A 17,381-nucleotide genomic window follows, 5' to 3' on the forward strand; every position below is an offset into this window, starting at 1 on the left:
TGACCGTAACAAATAAGACAGCAGAGGATCGTTTTCAGAATCCTCCAGTATCTTAGCTGCTTTAGATGGCAAGGCAGGATAGCACTTGTCAATCGCTAAATTGTGCTCTCTAATGGCCACCTCTATGGCTTTCTCACACTCGTTATCCTGCAACTGCTTAGTTGCTTGTTCTAGAGTCAACTCTTCTTTCTCTTTCTGTTCTTTCTTTAACCTTTTCATTTCTCTCTGTTTGGATTCTTTTCGCCAGTAACGGAAAGAATCAAACATTGCCGGCCGGGCTTTCTTCCTAAACAATTTCGCTTCTAAATTGTCGAGAATTTCGGGTTCAAAACTACCATGCAGTGGCCAACTAAGGACACCATCTTTCTCAGTGTATCGGACCCATACCTCATTATAAGATATAGGACCCACACCATGTTTACAATACAAGTCATATAGGGGAGTCCCAATCGGAGGAACCAGACATGAGTCCTCCAATCGTGAGTCACTGTTGCAACTAAAACACGACAACATACAGTTTCTCCGACTTACCATTTTTCAGTTCGGAACACAAAACAAACAAAACACGAAACAGATATGTGCACTTGAACCAAGAACTTAGGCCTACCAAAACGAACTGATGTATCGATACCCAAACTAAACCAAATAGATTATCGTAACCAGAACAACCAGTGATAATCTTACGAAACCAAACCAAACCAAGAACCAAAAAGGATTTTAACAACCCTCACGAAGTAACCAGCTAGCAACCACTAAATACTTAACTGAGGCACTGAAGACGTCACCAAGGAGAAACCCGTCACGTTTCGCTGTACTAAGGACTGCACCTCGGGTCCAAGACAGGGCGACGGTCAAGGCAACGGCCCACTGCAGCCGTCCTGAACGGGAACCCTCGTGGAAGAGAACTTCGGGCCACTTTTGCGATATGCCGGGATCGATGAAGTGGGGCGCCTCCCTCAGGAATCTTCACACGAAGCTTCTCGAACTCTTCAGGCTTTTGGACCGGTACCGAATGACGTCGCCCCACATTGGGCGCCAATTGGAGTTCTGGACTTTTTGGTTCCGTCCAGAGGTGTCAGGGAACAACACCCAAAGACCCCGGAGTTCCACCTGCCTTGGTGCACAAATGAACAGAAACACGGGCTTCTCGATGGTGGCGTCAAAGACCAAAGGTTTATTACTGCAGGGACACAGAAGTCACAGAAACTACGCATGGGCAGTAACTAGGAGCCTGTTCAAATTGTACAAAGAGGGTTGCTCCTTATATACTAAATTTTGGCCTTCAGGCGAATTCTTCACATGTTAGTACATTCCCAAACCTTTGTGTTCTAAACAATAAATATTTGGCGTTGCACAAGAATCGTCGACAATATCTGATGTCAAAACATTACGAACGAGGGGTTCCCACTTTTCCATCATAATCTCATGTCAACTTTTCATTCAAGACCCGGACCGCCTCATCGTAAATTTCGTTACCTCCCCCTAATAAAGGCCCAGAAGGAAAGGAGCAGAGCCAGGTGCAGAAGATAGAAAAGCGGGATAAGGGATGTTTGTGGGTTGTAAATGGGCAAGGCTACCGGCTTCGGCCGCCTAATCGTGATCAGGACAATGGACACGAAGACCAGTTTAGTAGGACTGGCCTCGGGCAGAGGAGGCAGCCTTTGTCGAGTCATGCAGCTACAGCGTGATCTGGTTTAAGGTGCACGTGTCATGAAAGAGGTGAATCTCCGGCTAAGGCTGCGTGTCCTTAATCGAAATGAAGTGATCAGAGGTTATTGCGTATGTGAGGGCAAGAAACACAAAATGGCGGCCATGATCTAAGATGGATGCCGTGGGTAGATCAGAAATGTGTTTATAAAAGGAGTGCTCTTGCTCGTAGCGTAGCGAAAACACCAGGATATGCTAAATGGATCATTTGCGGTTCGCTGATACCAATATTATGTATTTCCGACAATATTGAAAACACGGGTTCAAATCGTCACGGAACCTCAAGGTGAGGCCAGACAGACGTGGAGGTGAGGAGAGACTGAGATGGAGGATGGGGAGAGACAGTGGTGGAGGGTAAGGGTAGACCGAGGTGGAGTATGGGGGAGTCAGTGGTAGAGGATGGGGGAGTCAGTGGTAGAGGATGGGGGAGTCAGTGGTAGAGGATGGGGGAGTCAGTGGTAGAGGATGGGGGAGTCAGTGGTAGAGGATGGGGGAGTCAGTGGTAGAGGATGGGGGAGTCAGTGGTAGAGGATGGGGGAGACAGAGGTAGAGGATGGGGGAGACAGAGGTAGAGGATGGGGAGACAAACTGGTGGAGGGGGGAGAGACAGGTGGTGGGTGAGGAGAGACAGAGTTAGAGGGTGGGGAGAGACAGAGTTAGAGGGTGAGGAGAAACAAAGGTGGAGGTGAGAGGTAGAGGTGAGGCAAGATGGAGGTGAGGCAAGGTGGCGGGTGAGGAGAGATCAAGGTAGAGGTGAGGACAGACAGATGTGGAGGTGAGGGTAGACAGAGGTGGAGGATGGGGAGAGATGGGGGAGGGACAGAGGTGGAGGATGGGGAGAGACAGTGGTGGATCTTGAGGGTAGACAGAGGTGGATGTTGAGGGGAGACAGTGGTGGATGGTGAGGGTAGACAGGTGGAGGATGGGGATAGATGGTGGAGAGGGAGTCAGTTTGAGGATGGGGAGACACACTGGTGGAAGGAGGAGAGACAGGTGGAGGATGGGGAGAGACAGCGGTGGAGGGTGAGGAGAGATGGAGGTGAGGACAGACAGATGTGGAGCATGGGGAGAGACAGTTGTGGATGGTGAGTATGGACAGAGGTGGAGGATGTGGAGAGACAGAGGCGGAGGGTGAGGAGAGATCAAGGTGGAGGTGAGGCCAGACAGATGTGGAGGTGAGGAGTGATGGAGGATGGGGAGAGACAGTGGTGGATGTTGAGGGTAGACAGAGGTGGATGTTGAGGGTAGACAGAGTTGGAGGATGGGCAGAGACAGTGGTGGATGGTGAGGGTAGACAAAGGTGGAGGATGGGGATAGATGGTGGAGGGGGAGTCAATTAGAGGATGGGGAGACACTGGTGGAAGGAGGAGAGACAGGTGGAGGATGGGGAGAGACAGCGGTGGAGGGTGAGGAGAGATCAAGGTGGAAGTGAGGACAGACAGATGTGGAGCATGGGGAGAGACCGTTGTGGATGGTGAGTATGGACAGAGGTGGAGGATGTGGAGCGACAGAGGTGGAGGGTGAGGAGAGATCAAGGTGGAGGTGAGGCCAGACAGACGTGGAGGTGAGGAGAGACTGAGATGGAGGATGGGGAGAGACAGTGGTGGAGGGTAGGGGTAGACCGAGGTGGAGTATGGGGGAGTCAGTGGTAGAGTATGGGGGAGTCATTGGTAGAGTATGGGGGAGTCAGTGGTAGAGTATGGGGGAGTCAGTGGTAGAGTATGGGGGAGTCAGTGGTAGAGGATGGGGGAGTCAGTGGTAGAGGATGGGGGAGTCAGTGGTAGAGGATGGGGGAGTCAGTGGTAGAGGATGGGGGAGTCAGTGGTAGAGGATGGGGGAGTCAGAGGTAGAGGATGGGGAGACAGAGGTAGTTGATGGGGAGACAAACTGGTGGAGGGGGGAGAGACAGGTGGAGGATGGGGAGAGACAGTGGAGGAGGGGGGCAGACAGAGGTGGAGGTGAGGAGAGACAGTGGTGGAGGGTGAGAAGAGACAGAAATGGAGGTGAGGAGAGACCAAGGTGGAGGGTGAAGAGAGACAGAGGTGGAAGGGAGTCAGAAGTGGAGGTAAGGAGAGACAGAGGTGAGGAGAAACAGAGGTGGGGGAGTCAGGAGGGAGGGGGGCGGGTGGTATTACTTTCACTCCTCTCCTAGTGTAAGGTAACACCCCCTCTCCACAGATCCCTACAGGCATCAGCCGTCACCCGAGACCGCTCGTGCTTGTTGGTAAAGAGAGGTTCATTCTCTGCTGATGATGTGATCCACTTGGGGAGGGGTGGGGGGGCGGGGAGGCTTCCCTTACCCACCCCCAGCGCCGACACCGATAAAGGCTTCAGAGACCCAGCACGCAAACCACGACACGCGACACTCACAAATTCAAATCACAACAAAACATGCGTATTGTTTGTGGATGACGCGCATGCAGTCACGCGCGTCATTTCAAACAATAACATACCACACACCTGAAGCTGTCTATGCTGCAATACTGGAGGGGAGGGGGGAGGAGCAGAGGGGGCGGAGGAAGAGTAGTGGGGTTAGAGTAGGAATAGAGAAGGGACAGATGGGTTGAGAAGGGACAGATAGACAGAAATGGAGCGATTAAAAAATTGGAGCGAGCGAAAATAGCAGAGTTGGGGAAAAGGAAAAAATGATGAGAGAACTTGTATAAAAGAGGTAGAGAGACGATGCCGAGGTGGGGAGGAGAGGGTAATGACTCAGGAGAGGGAGGGAGATGGTACAGACAGGATGTGTTCTGAAAAACATCCTCCCCAAAAATCTTAAAACATACACAACTCACATGAACAGACGAGTTCCTCAGACAACACACGCACAGCACAAACAGGACAAAGGCATACACAACACGCACTTAACAGCACTTACAAACCCACACGAGTCACAAACACCACGCAGAGACAGTGCAACACTCACAGCGGCGGTGAAGGCAAGCAAAGTGCAGCCAGCCAAAGCTCCTCTGTTCACAATGTGCAGGCGCTTTGGCTGGCAGCTTGACCCAGCGTTGTGAAAGCGCAGACACGCAGTTCTTTAGATTTGTTTAGCGGAATGTCGACACCTGTTTATTTTTTGCATCGCGCTTTTACGCGTTGCAAAAAGTAAACACGCGCTGCCATTGCGAAAGCGCCTGTCCGGGCTACGCACATTGTCCTGTAAGGAAGCCTACATCAAATAACAAGCGAAGAGAGCTTGGGAAGGTGCGGGAGCCGCACTAAGACCCGAAGGCTGAACAACGCTGCCATGCGCTCCTGCAGCATGCACCAGTAGGCTCTCTGATTGGTTGACAAGGTCCACCAATCACAGTGCTTATTTGCTAGTTGTCAACCAATAAGAGAGCCGACTGGCGCGTGCAAGGCAGCGTGAGGAAGCTTCTGATAAGAAACTTCGTCACAACAGCCGTAATGCAGGCGACCAAGTCCTTGGGGGCCGTCCAAAAAGCCAAGTGGCGGCAACCAAAAACCCTCCTTTTCAATGGGAAGCCAGTGACAATACCCAATGAAAATGAGGGGCGTGGCTTGAGTCCCCTTCTTGAAACTGACTTATTGACTATAGCTCTCGCAGGCAAGGAGCACATGTGTGCTCCAACAACAGGCAAGACCTAAAAGGAGCACTTTCCTTGAAACCTATATAAAAAAAACACATTGTGTTTGAACTGCTGGAAACAGGAGCCCTGAAAAATGTCTGAGTATACCTTCAGGTATTTTTTTAGTCTGAAAGTCTCTGCTAATTTTGTACTGTGAGTCTTCCTAATGTAATTACATATAAAGAGCCTCAAATTTGTCTTGGTACTTGTGCTTGGCATTTCTATTGTAGTTAATGCATACAGCAGCGTTGATTACGCCTCTTGAGTTGCTTCTCACCCTCCACCTCCCCCCGTTACGCTGATCTTATCAGTTCGCAGCGTATTCTCGAAATGCATGAAACAAAATACCAATAGAAATGAGTTATTATTTGGGATTACTCTTCATCTGTATATCGTTAAGAGATGAGCTATTATTAAAGCAATTCATAAGTGTTGTGTTTTGATTCTCCCATTTTTAGGTCTGGCATTAGCCATCAACTTTTAATTTTACTAAAGCTATATCGGTAATATAGTATAATATAATGCATTTTTACCCAGCACTTTCATCCATTGGCTTGTTGTGTCATTCACACTTTTTTTGCCAATTAGACCATACACCATGGGGCAGTGGGGCTTCCCACTTCAACCATTGGCTAACTTCACTGTAAGTAAGGTCATTCTGCTCTTTCACAAAGGGCATCTGCACACAAAGTAGTCCTCTTAGTGCTAGGGACTACTATGAACAAGCATTTACAATGCAATGGTTTTGCCTTTGTTAAAGTTAGAGCTATTGGCATTGCTCTTGACATTATTTTTATTTATGTTTTTTTTTAACATAAATAAATGGCATTGTCATTTACAATGCCACTAGCTTTATCTCTCGCAAATGACACACACAAACACACACAGAGCCCCCCCACACACACAGCCACACAGAGCCCCCCACACACACAGCCACACAGAGCCCCCCACACACACAGCCACACAGAGCCCCCCACACACACAGCCACACAGAGCCCCCCACACACACAGCCACACAGAGCCCCCCACACACACAGCCACACAAGGCTTCCTACACACACAGCCACACAAAGCTTCCCACACACACAGCCACACAGAGCCCTTCACACACACCCACACAGCACAAGCAGGCAACAGGAGCACACGGAGGCACAAGCAGGCAACAAGGGCACACGGAGGCACAAGCAGGCAACAGGGGCACACGGAGGCACAAGCAGGCAACAGGGGCACACGGAGGCACAAGCAGGCAACAGGGGCACACGGAGGCACAAGCAGGCAACAGGGGCACGAAAACGGAGGCACAAGCAGGCGACAGGGGCACACGGAGGCACAAGCAGGCGACAGGGGCACACAGAGGCACAAGCAGGCGACAGGGGCACACGGAGGCACAAGCAGGCGACAGGGGCACACGGAGGCACAAGCAGGCGACAGGGGCACACGGAGGCACAAGCAGGCGACAGGGGCACACGGAGGCACAAGCAGGCGACAGGGGCACGAAAACTGAGGCACAAGCAGGCAACAGGGGCACGAAAACTGAGGCACAAGCAGGCACAAGCAGGCAACAGGGGCACGGACATTCTAGACGTGTGCAAGCCTCCCTGCCCTAGTGTCCCCATATCATGAGACCTTCAACCAGTTCAGGTCCTTTAGCTGGTAGAACAATGCATTTTGGGACATGGAGTTTCTCGTTTAGAGTATGAGCCCACAAACCACAGCATCCAGTGTAACTGGTAGAATAAAAAAAAATTAAAGAAAAGAAAAATCACACAACTTGCTGAGGGTGCCATATTTGTTATAAGGATGCTTGACATCCTAAAGTGGCCGGCCTTTCAAACTGAACAAGAGATTTGCACAGGCTGGTGCACGGGAGAGGTCAGCTTTAGTTTACATGATGAATATGTGGAAGGTTCTCCATCACAGAAGGTGTTATTCAAAATACATTTGTTTTGTTACTAAGAAGGAATGTGACCAGGCAAGGTTAAATTATGTCCCTAAACCAGTAGAACACCCAAATTCTTTAATGCGGAGCGCCCAACCCAGCGTGGCAGTCACGTGCCCATGGAAACGAGTCAGCAATTCACAAACTGAACTCTGCGCGTGCAGCGAGGACAGCCGTTCCGACGAGGGGGGCGGATGCTGCGGGACCAGTTCTAAGAACAGCAGCAGGGGTAGGAAACCCTCCACCTTGTGCAGCCCACGCCTACTTCAGCAGTCTGAGAAACGAGCATTACTTACGGCACGGGAAACACACACACGCGTGGGAAGGGGCCTCGCGCAGCCACAAAGCAGAATGGCAACACAGCAGTGCCCACCTCCCAGTTATAGCCATCTTTCATTTCAACAAATCTGTATGGGGGGGGGGAGACGTTGGATGTGGGTCACATTGCTAAATGAAGAGTCTTTTTCTGGTCTTGCTTGCTTCCCTGCATCCCTATCACGCACCCCATAAAATGCGCCCTTGAGTAAGTGACACAGTAACAAGAGCACGCCGAGGTGGATTCGTGGACAATAAACATGTTAGAAATGTTGTTTCAGTGTCTAATACCTTCCGTAACCAGCTACAGTACAAAAGGGGATACAATTGTATACCGGAACTGTTTATTTATACCGTTTTCTTTAAATTGCAAACTGGACTCTGCACACGCGTAAATAGTGCATATACAAAGCACATACCTGCACACTGCATGTCCTTGGTATGATGTGCCGAAAATTAACCCTGGCACTGTCATCTAGCAAACCGGGATTTTTTCCAAGTCGCCAAATACATCATATGCTGTCAAGGCCTTTCGAATTCCGGAGCGTTTCTGTTCACAAGAATATGCAACTTTAACCTCCGTGAGAAGCGTAGACAGTTTTTTTTCTATCACCCGCGACCTTAACACGCTAAAGCTCTGGGGTTTCACAGCCTGCTGCTTGAAAAGGCACGCCGAGTCAAGCAAGGGCTTCCCCGTCTCTCAGCACGTGAGCTGATCCGCCGCGCTGCGCCTGACTCAGGAACTGCCCACAAAATCATTTGGATGAAACAGTTCACTGCAGAACCGAGTCAGGTGCGTTAGACGTACACACGCGGACCGTTTCTGAAGTCCAACAACACAGGCTCAATTACACGGCGCGCCCGCAGCTGCCCGGCCGAGGGGCGATGCTCGGGAAAGGCTTGCATGTAGTCCTGCCAAACCATACTGCGTAGGAGCGAGGCGACTGGTACAGACAGCACCGCCTCACATCCAATGAAGTGCACAAGCCCGGGGCGCATTTGTTTTGTGCACACTCGGGTATTCCACGTGCTGCAGGCATCTTCATTTAATGCATCACGCACTCCGGAGGTGTCCAGGCGCAAGACACAGATCGGAGCGCTTCCCTTTCTCAGCAGGGGAAGACAAATTGTGCGATGAATGCAATCGGGACACTTAGCGCTTTAGATCTCGCAACCGTTGTCGGCTTTAGAGCTGGTGGTGGCGCAACCCCAATTGCACCCCCCCCCCCTCCCTCGGTACCGGTTTCCTGAAAGCAAGTACAAGGCTCTCCACTCCTCCTCTGGATGACGTGGCGGAGGCTCGGCCGACTGGCCCAATCCCAGCGCGGCCCTGGCTGGAGGCACACGGCTGCTTCCTTCGGGACGGATCTCGCTGCGGGCAGCATCTCCGGTCTCCCTCACAACACGGGAGACCGGCAAGGCAGGAAATGGTTACCCCAAGGAAGGGGGAAGCGAAACCACGTCCTCCCGGCCCCGCCCACAACCAGGCAGCGGGCCGGACATCTTCTTCCGGTGTTTCTAATGCAGGACCAGATTCGGGGGCGTTCCCGAGGACAGGCTTTCGGCTGACGTCGCCAAAAGCCAAAAATTCTCGGGAACGCCCCCGAATCTGGTCCGGCATTGACGGACAGGCCCGTCTTCCAATGGCTAGCCTCCATTTATGGAGCTAGCCAATAGAAGACGGGGCGGATTCCAAGCCCCATATACTATTCTCATTAGGTTTTTTCTAGCGAATGCTTACTTCGTAAGCATTGGCTAGTCAAAACCTAAAAAGGCCCAAAAATATGGTGGTGGCGCAACCCCAATTGCACCCCCCCCCCCCCTCCCTCGGTACCGGTTTCCTGAAAGCAAGTACAAGGCTCTCCACTCCTCCTCCGGATGACGTGGCGGAGGCTCGGCCGGCTGGGCCAATCCCAGCGCGGCCCTGGCTGGAGGCACACGGCTGCTTCCTTCGGGACGGATCTTGCTGCGGGCAGCATCTCCGGTCTCCCTCACAACACGGGAGACCGGCAAGGCAGGAAATGGCTTCCCCAAGGAAGGGGGAAGCGAAACCACGTCCTCCCGGCCCCGACCACAACCAGGCGGCGGGCCGAACATCTTCTTCCGGTGTTTCTAATGCAGGACCAGATTCGGTGGCGTTCCCAAGAACAGGCTTTCGGCTGACGTCGCCAAAAGCCAAAAATTCTCGGGAACGCCCCCGAATCTGGTCCGGCATTGACGGACAGGCCCGTCTTCCAATGGCTAGCCTCCATTTATGGAGCTAGCCAATAGAAGACGGGGCGGATTCCAAGCCCCATATACTATTCTCATTAGGTTTTTTCTAGCGAATGCTTACTTCGTAAGCATTGGCTAGTCAAAACCTAAAAAGGCCCAAAAATATTTTTGCTTTTAGATAATGATGTTTTTATTATATTGGCAAGGGCCCAGCACCTCCTCAAAAATAGCTTTTGTAAAACCATGACAAAACAAAACAAGCATTGACAAATCAACAGGCAGGCAGCCAACGCCAGATCCATTGCTTTGTCCACTGCTTGTTTTGTGTTCCTCGTAATTTGTTTTCGGTCTATGCAGTGTTCTCTAGTCGCATTTATCTTGTGCTCAATAACATTCTTCTAATTAACTTGCTCAAGTGCCTTTGTTATGAACCAGCTCGACTTATTAATGTTAATAAGTGAAAGTTGACATTGTTTGTAATACATTTGCAGGTGTTGTCCGATGAGGAGAAGAGAAAGCAGTACGATGCTTATGGGGAAGAGGGTTTGAAGGATGGAAACCAGGGATCTCACGGCGATATATTTTCACAGTAAGTTGCTATTTACATTCTTGTTGCAAGGGAGTGACCGACCTGTTAATTCGTAAGCTTCAGCCACGCCTATGCCATTTATTAGCAATGTTGAGTGTGAGGTGGGGCCATGCCTCACCCGGGGTCTGCGTCCGTCCTGGAGCAACTACTCTAATAAACTCAAATTCATACATGTATTACTGCAGTGCAAAGGTCAAAGACCTTGCTAATGGCAAGGTATAGCAACATTCCATGACCTACACTCCATATATTTAGATGTGTAATGTGCATGTTATTACCACCGTGCGGAAATAGAAAGGCAAAAAAATGTTAAAAAAAACATTTTATGCTTTTTCTGTTTTTGTCAATTGAACATTCATACTTTCTGTACAATATGTTGGAACAGGAAATCAGTGTTTAGTCCAAGTTGTACATCATGTCGACAGCGTATGACGTTTCCAAACAACATTGTAGTTGTACAGAAACGATACTTAGCATGTAAGAGTAAAATTTCAACAGCTCATTGCTTAAATATCAGTGGTCATAACATGTAAATCTATAACCTTACATTTACTTTACCCTCTCATTCTTCTTCACTACTGTCCGGTATCCTCCGGGTCCTACCCATAAAAGCGGCTGTCCTAAATAGGGGTATGCTACTCCATTTTGTCGTTAGCACTATAGTTGAAGGAATAGTGGCCAATTATTATGGAGTATGTAAGTAATTAACCAGTTCAGTAGGAAAGTATCACAGACAAGGATGTGTGATTTTCGATAGTACTCAGCTCATTGTGGTAGAAAAGCGTCATGATGACCCACACAGTGCTTCACATCTTGTTAATCATCCTCTTCACCCCATACTTCACAATGAATGGTAATAAATAGCATATTACACTCTATACATCTGCATATATCTGTATACACAACAGCAGCCGTAATTGTGGATAAGACTTGCTTTCCAAAATACCATTTTCGTTGTTTTTTTTACTAACATTGGCACAGTTTGAAAATTCTTCATATAATTTGGACAACAATTAGCACATGTGGCTACATTTTGACATGTCGCATCTTGTGCATATCCACTGGGGGATGGAGATAAGGGGATTGTGGTCAAAAAGTCCTCTTTCATGATGAAGCACCTGTTGGATTTTTGCCATCCACTATAGCAACAACTGCTGAAAGGAACTGCACCAAACTTTGCATGAAACTAAAATGTTTGGAGAATAGGGCAATTTTTTGATGTAAATAGATTTAGAAGTTCATGAGATATTTGATTATGGAAAAAACAGGTCAGGTGGTGGTCATGGCTAACGTTTGGGTACAATGGCTTCCTGATCCTGCTGCTTCATGCCAACAGGACCAATAGCAAACGTAATGGTATTTCTCCCGACATCTAAAACCAGGAAGTGATACCAGCCTGATTTTGAGGGCACTGCCATGTTCTGTGCACCAAAGGTGACCCGAAGAGCAGAAACAGGGATATCTTTCTCTCAGCTCCCAGTCACACCCACCAGGATGGCACAGCAATCGCTGACAGATGAGCACGACAGATTAGACCGATGAGATAAGGGAGTAAACGTGGTGAGACTCAGTCTGGCACTATCCTCCCATAATCCCGTCATGATTCTGTTATTTATCACTGCATACAATTGTTAAACCCCAACATCTGACATAGAGCTTTTACGTACAAGCAAATTACCGGTCACCCACAAAATGGAAAGACTCTGTCCTTGACGTGAAAATCTGCTACAAACATTACAACATTAATCCTTGATTGTGTGAACAAATGATTGGAAGTGAGTAGATCAGATACGTAATTCATTCACTGCAAAAGTATTTTCTTACCTAATTTAAAATATAAAGGAAATTTTACATAATCCATAACCATTTTACAGTGGAGGGTATGACACAAACGGGGAAGCTCCTCCGTTTGAGCGGTAATAAAGCTATTTTATTGCCATTTTACTTTTCATTCACCCGTCCCGAACTGAGTGTCAGAATGGGGCGAGGCCTTCTGATTGACAGCAGCAGGGAGGAGGGTGGGCTGCCTGAGCAGTTCCAAGTGTGCATGTCTCTTTGGCCGGCCGTCCTGCGACCCCCAGCCATACATGCACACTGTGACTCCTCTAACTCAGCTGTCTTATAACAGCTTGGCTAGATGAAGCCCACTCCTCCAGTGTCCTCAGAAGTGCAGAGAAAGGCCACTCCCTCCAACCCTGGCACTGCTGTCATGAAGGTTATAAGCATGGACAGCGGGTGGCTAAGGCGCCGATGTAGGTGGAAGCGGGACTCCGGAGCTCCTCCGCGCCCGTCTCGCACCATCACATATCCTGAGTCCCGACTCGGACCCCGAGCCCACAAAAGTGCCCAGGAGGGTACCAGGAGTGCGTAGAGGGGACCCGGAGGTCTGGGGGCCCCTGTATCTGCCCTCACTGAACTTTTTGCGGAGAGCGAGGCACCCGGGGAAGCGAGCGCCCAAAATGGCGGCCGCCGTCCCGACCTGAGACGCCTGGCGGCGGAGCCCTAGAAGAGACGAGGAGCCTTGGGACGCTGTGGCCGCTGGCCGTTTGTCGGCGGGGATCCCCTGGCATCCGTCGGAGGTGAGGAGCGCTGGCTGGCGCCACTGTACGCGAGACCGGAGGGCGAGGGACGGCCGGTTTGCCTGACCCTAAGATGGCGCCGCCCGAGTGCCTGTAACTGCCTTGGCGCCCGTCTGCGGAGCCCCTGGGACCTCGTGGGGCACTAAGTCCGCCCTCCTGGTGGCAGATTAGACACGGATCCCACACCACCAGCAGGCCAGTGGCGCTCAGCAAGTGACGGCGAGGGGAGCAGGGGAGAAGGCACCGGCTGCCCGCTCCCGCGAGACGCCTGTTCTGAAGGCGGGAAGGGGCACCTGCCTGGCCGGAGAAGCCCGCGTATCGGGTGCCACATCGGGACTGGGGCTTGCAGGCACGAAATCACTCTGAGACTCCCGGACGAAGGAGGCCTCGCCAGACGACCGGACACAGAGCGCTGGTGCCCCACGGTCCTGGTGGAGCGGGGCCCGACCCTTGGGCTGCTTCTTGATTTAGACCCCGCGTGAAACTGGCCCAGAGGTACGAGAGAGCGGAGCGCCTATAACGGAGCTGGTGCGGAGAGCGGGAGCGCCGGCGGCCACCACAAGGACACACGACACTGGCTGCCCACCAGCATGGTGCGGGGAGGCAGAAAGAAGGGCTTCGAAGCCCTGAAGCTGGATGACCCGGGACACCTCGTGGAAGACGACCCGCCGGGGCCTGGGGCGGGGAGCTCGACCCACCCGCGGGATCCTTCCCTGGGGGACATCATGCAGGCGATCGCGACGTCGCAGGAAGCTCTCGAAAAGCGCATGGATACCATCGGATCGGACCTGACCCTGCTGAAGGACGACCATAGGAAGCTAAAGGAGTGGGTGGCGACCTCGGAGGTTACCCTGAAAAGTCTGCCTGGGGACGTCGCAGCGCTAAAGACATCACTGGCAGAGATGGCGCAGAAGGTCCGAGTACTGGAGCTCAGGGCTGAGGACAGTGAAGGGCGCTCTCGGCGCAATAACCTCCGCCTCGTGGGGGTCCCCGAAAAAGTGGAGGGGCAGGATGCGGTCTCCTACCTGGAGGGCTGGCTGCGGACTGAGGTGGCCCCGGACGGACTTTCCCCGTTCTTTGCCATTGAACGGGCAAACAGAGTCCCTGCGCGCCCCCCCAAGCCGGGGGGGCCGCCGCGCCCGATCGTACTGCGTCTCCTGCACTTTAGAGACAGGGACCATATCCTGCGGAGGGTGAGAGACCTCCCGGACCTGAGAATCGACAACAGCAGGGTCATGGTCTTCCCGGACTTCACTAGAGACGTGCAAAAACAAAGGGCCTCCTTCCTGGCGGTCAAGCGGAAACTGAGGTCGCTGCAGCTGCCCTACGCTATGCTGTTCCCGGCGCGGCTGCGGGTGGTCGCTGGGGAGCGCACCCACTTCTTCCTAACACCACAGGAGGCTTGGAGCTGGTTGGATGCCAGGGGGGAGCCGGGCACGGATCCCCTGCCGCAGACCCCACCCAGGAGGCGCTCCACGGAAACGACGCCGACACGACGATCTGGCTCCCCTTCGGGATGGCAGCAGGAACGAGCCAAGGCGGTGCAGGCAGTGGCGGCCATCAGCCAGTTAGACGCCAGCCCCTCCAGTAGCGCATCGGAGCAGTCGAAGGCCAGTGCTCCCAGCCCTGGCTCCAGCAGTGGGCACGAGCTCTCGGAGACGGAACTGCCGGTGGTGACTCCCCAAACAGCGGATGGTATCCTGGGCTGAACTGGATCGTGGGACACTGGCCGAATATGTAAGGTACTGGGGTATGGATGGGGGCCGCACTTGGACGCAATGCAGTGGGGTGCGGATACCCCCCGGGGCCTATCACTGAGATCTTGGGGGAGGGGTGAGTCGGGAGACCTCTCTTGAGTGTTGTTGGGGGAGGTGGGGCGGGGGGCTTCGGGCCTGCCTGGGGTCGGCGTCACGGCCGCTCCGGCCCTACTCTGTAGTAATACGCTTTTGATACTTGAGTTTGGATGGGGTTTCCATGTTGGTTGTCTGTCCTGGGGTGTGGGATTTGGGGTAGTTTGATTACACAAGTTGGGGGGGGACGGGGGTGGGACCTGGGCGTGCTGGGGGGGTCACTGAGAGGGTAGATAGGACACGGTGGACTCTACCATGGGATCCGACTTAGGCTACAAATGTCTCACATGGAACGTAAGGGGGATGCACTCGATGCATAGGCGGCACCAGATCCACTCCTATCTAGTCAGGCGGGGCATTCACATCGCCTTCCTTCAGGAAACGCATCTGCTAGCTAAGGAAGGGAAGGCGCTGCAGCGACGTTGGAGGGGGCAGGTCTATCACACTGGCTACTCTGCTTATGCTAGGGGGGTGGCCATTTGGATACGGGCGAGGGTACCTTTCCAGTGCACACAACAGGTAATTGATCCGGAGGGGAGATACATAATGATACGAGGCAAGCTGGATGGGAGGGACCTTAATCTGGGTTGTTTGTACGCCCCAAATGTGGACCAGCCTGCATTTCTCGCTCTACTGTCCAACAAACTGGCCCCGTTCCTAGTGGAACCCTTGCTCCTGGGCGGCGACTTTAATAGCGTGACTGACACTGCCCTGGACAGATCACACCCCCCCCCCCCTACCGAATGCACCAGCTGGCAAACTTGCACCTGCGCGCTCCGCCTGGCAACGCCAGTGGGGACTGGTCGACTCCTGGAGGGCTAACCACCCGTCGGACAGGGACTACTCGTTCTTCTCCGCTCTCCATGAAATGCACGTCCGCATAGATGCCTTCCTGTGTTCCCAGGACGTACACGCAGAGGTGTGCCACAGTGAGTATCTCACGCGCTCGATCTCTGACCATAACCCGCTTCTCGTGCGGATGCGCTGGTCGCAATTCCGCCCGAGGATCCCAGCCTGGAAACTCCGCCCTGAGGCACTGGACGGCCAGCTCTTCCGAACCACAATAGCCTCGGGCATCGAAGCGTACTTCTGGGTGAACGCGGGCACGAAGACGAAGACGAAGGGCAGCGACTTGCAGCAAAGCAGGCAATACAGAAGTAAAAACAAAACAATTCTAAACAATTCTAAGCATCAATGACAACAGGGGCACAGGGTGAGAAGCGGCGCCCAGGAGCCTGCAGGTCAGGCGAGCACGGACCACGCCGCTCGAAGGAGGGGGCGTGGTCACGCGGCGGCAGCCGGGCAGCGAGGCAGTTTAGGCGGGGAGGCACACGCAGCAGCTGGTGGCCGTGCGGCGCGGGGGTGTCCTAGAACTAGGTCACACTCACCTGCGTCGCACGGTCGCCATATATGGCCAAGTGCGCGGGGGGGCGGAGCAGCTGGGAGGCGGGAGCGGGGAGGGTATAGAAGGAAAAAAGGGGCGGGGTTAGCGGCGGTGGCGGGAAGCGGGGAGCGGGGAGGGAAGACGAAGGGCAGCGACTTACAGCAAAACAGGCAATACAGAAGTAAAAACAAAACAATTCTAAACAATTCTAAGCATCAATGACAACAGGGGCACAGGGTGAGAAGCGGCGCCCAGGAGCCTGCAGGTCAGGCGAGCACGGACCACGCCGCTCGAAGGAGGGGGCGTGGTCACGCGGCGGCAGCCGGGCAGCGAGGCAGTTTAGGCGGGGAGGCACACGCAGCAGCTGGTGGCCGTGCGGCGCGGGGGTGTCCTAGAACTAGGTCACCCAGCCATTCGGTGGTACTCTAGCACGCCTGGGCGGTGGGGGGTCCGGGCGGGGGCGGGGGGGCGGTCCTGGGAGGTTCTGGGCGAGGGGAGGGGGTTAGGCGGGGGATGGGAGAGTTGAAGGGGGACGGGGGGTTGGTTGTTCAGCAAGGGTGAAGAGTGACTCTTGGTTCACCTGGACTTGGGGCACGGAAGAGGGAGCGTGAGGACTGAAAAACAGCACTGCCATTTCCCGACCGCTTGGTAGTTATGAACCAACACAGTATTCTTCAGCGCAGTTTTTTCCCCATGATATTGCCGCTCAACCTCCGGGATGTGAGCTGAATGGCTGTGTGACACGGGAGTGGGGACGTCGCGCATTAATTGAGCGCCAAGGGAAATGGCTCGAATATACTGTATGTTTCCTTGACCTTGCTGCAATAAAAAGATATTTAAAAAAAAAAAAATGAAGTTTATAAGCATGAGAGAAGCATCAGGATTGGTTAGCGGAGATGTTGAGGGTCTGCCTTGGAGGCAGAACCGGGAAGAAGGTACCGGAGAGAGGAGAACGTTCATCAGGTACGTCCCTATTTATTTATGTTATTTGTTTAATGTGTGCAGTCACCTACCCACCACCCCTTAGACCACCCCACCACTATCTAGTGATGGCAGGACACAACAATTTCGCTGTTAACACTGTGCATGAAAACACACATGAACCTGTGATGCCTGCATTATGTATAGAAAACTAATGAACTTTACTCAACCCTGATGAACACTCCCAAACATTACTGAACACAACCAGCCAGGTATCGAGTAAATGAAAC

At 52.6% G+C, this 17,381-nt stretch overlaps 1 protein-coding gene across 1 annotated transcript in view; it reads left to right on the forward strand.

Moving 5' to 3' along the window:
• The window catches only part of DNAJB11 (DnaJ heat shock protein family (Hsp40) member B11), a 183,018-nt gene that overhangs the window by 60,053 nt on the left and 105,584 nt on the right, over positions 1-17,381 (forward strand). The window contains exon 3 of the mRNA XM_086955452.1: positions 10,260-10,357. Coding sequence (XP_086811578.1) covers positions 10,260-10,357 — 98 coding nt within the window. The remainder of the gene's footprint in view (positions 1-10,259; positions 10,358-17,381) is intronic.

This window comes from Lissotriton vulgaris, chromosome 2_1 (assembly GCF_964263255.1).
Source record: "Lissotriton vulgaris chromosome 2_1, aLisVul1.2, whole genome shotgun sequence".
NCBI lineage: Eukaryota > Metazoa > Chordata > Amphibia > Caudata > Salamandridae > Lissotriton > Lissotriton vulgaris.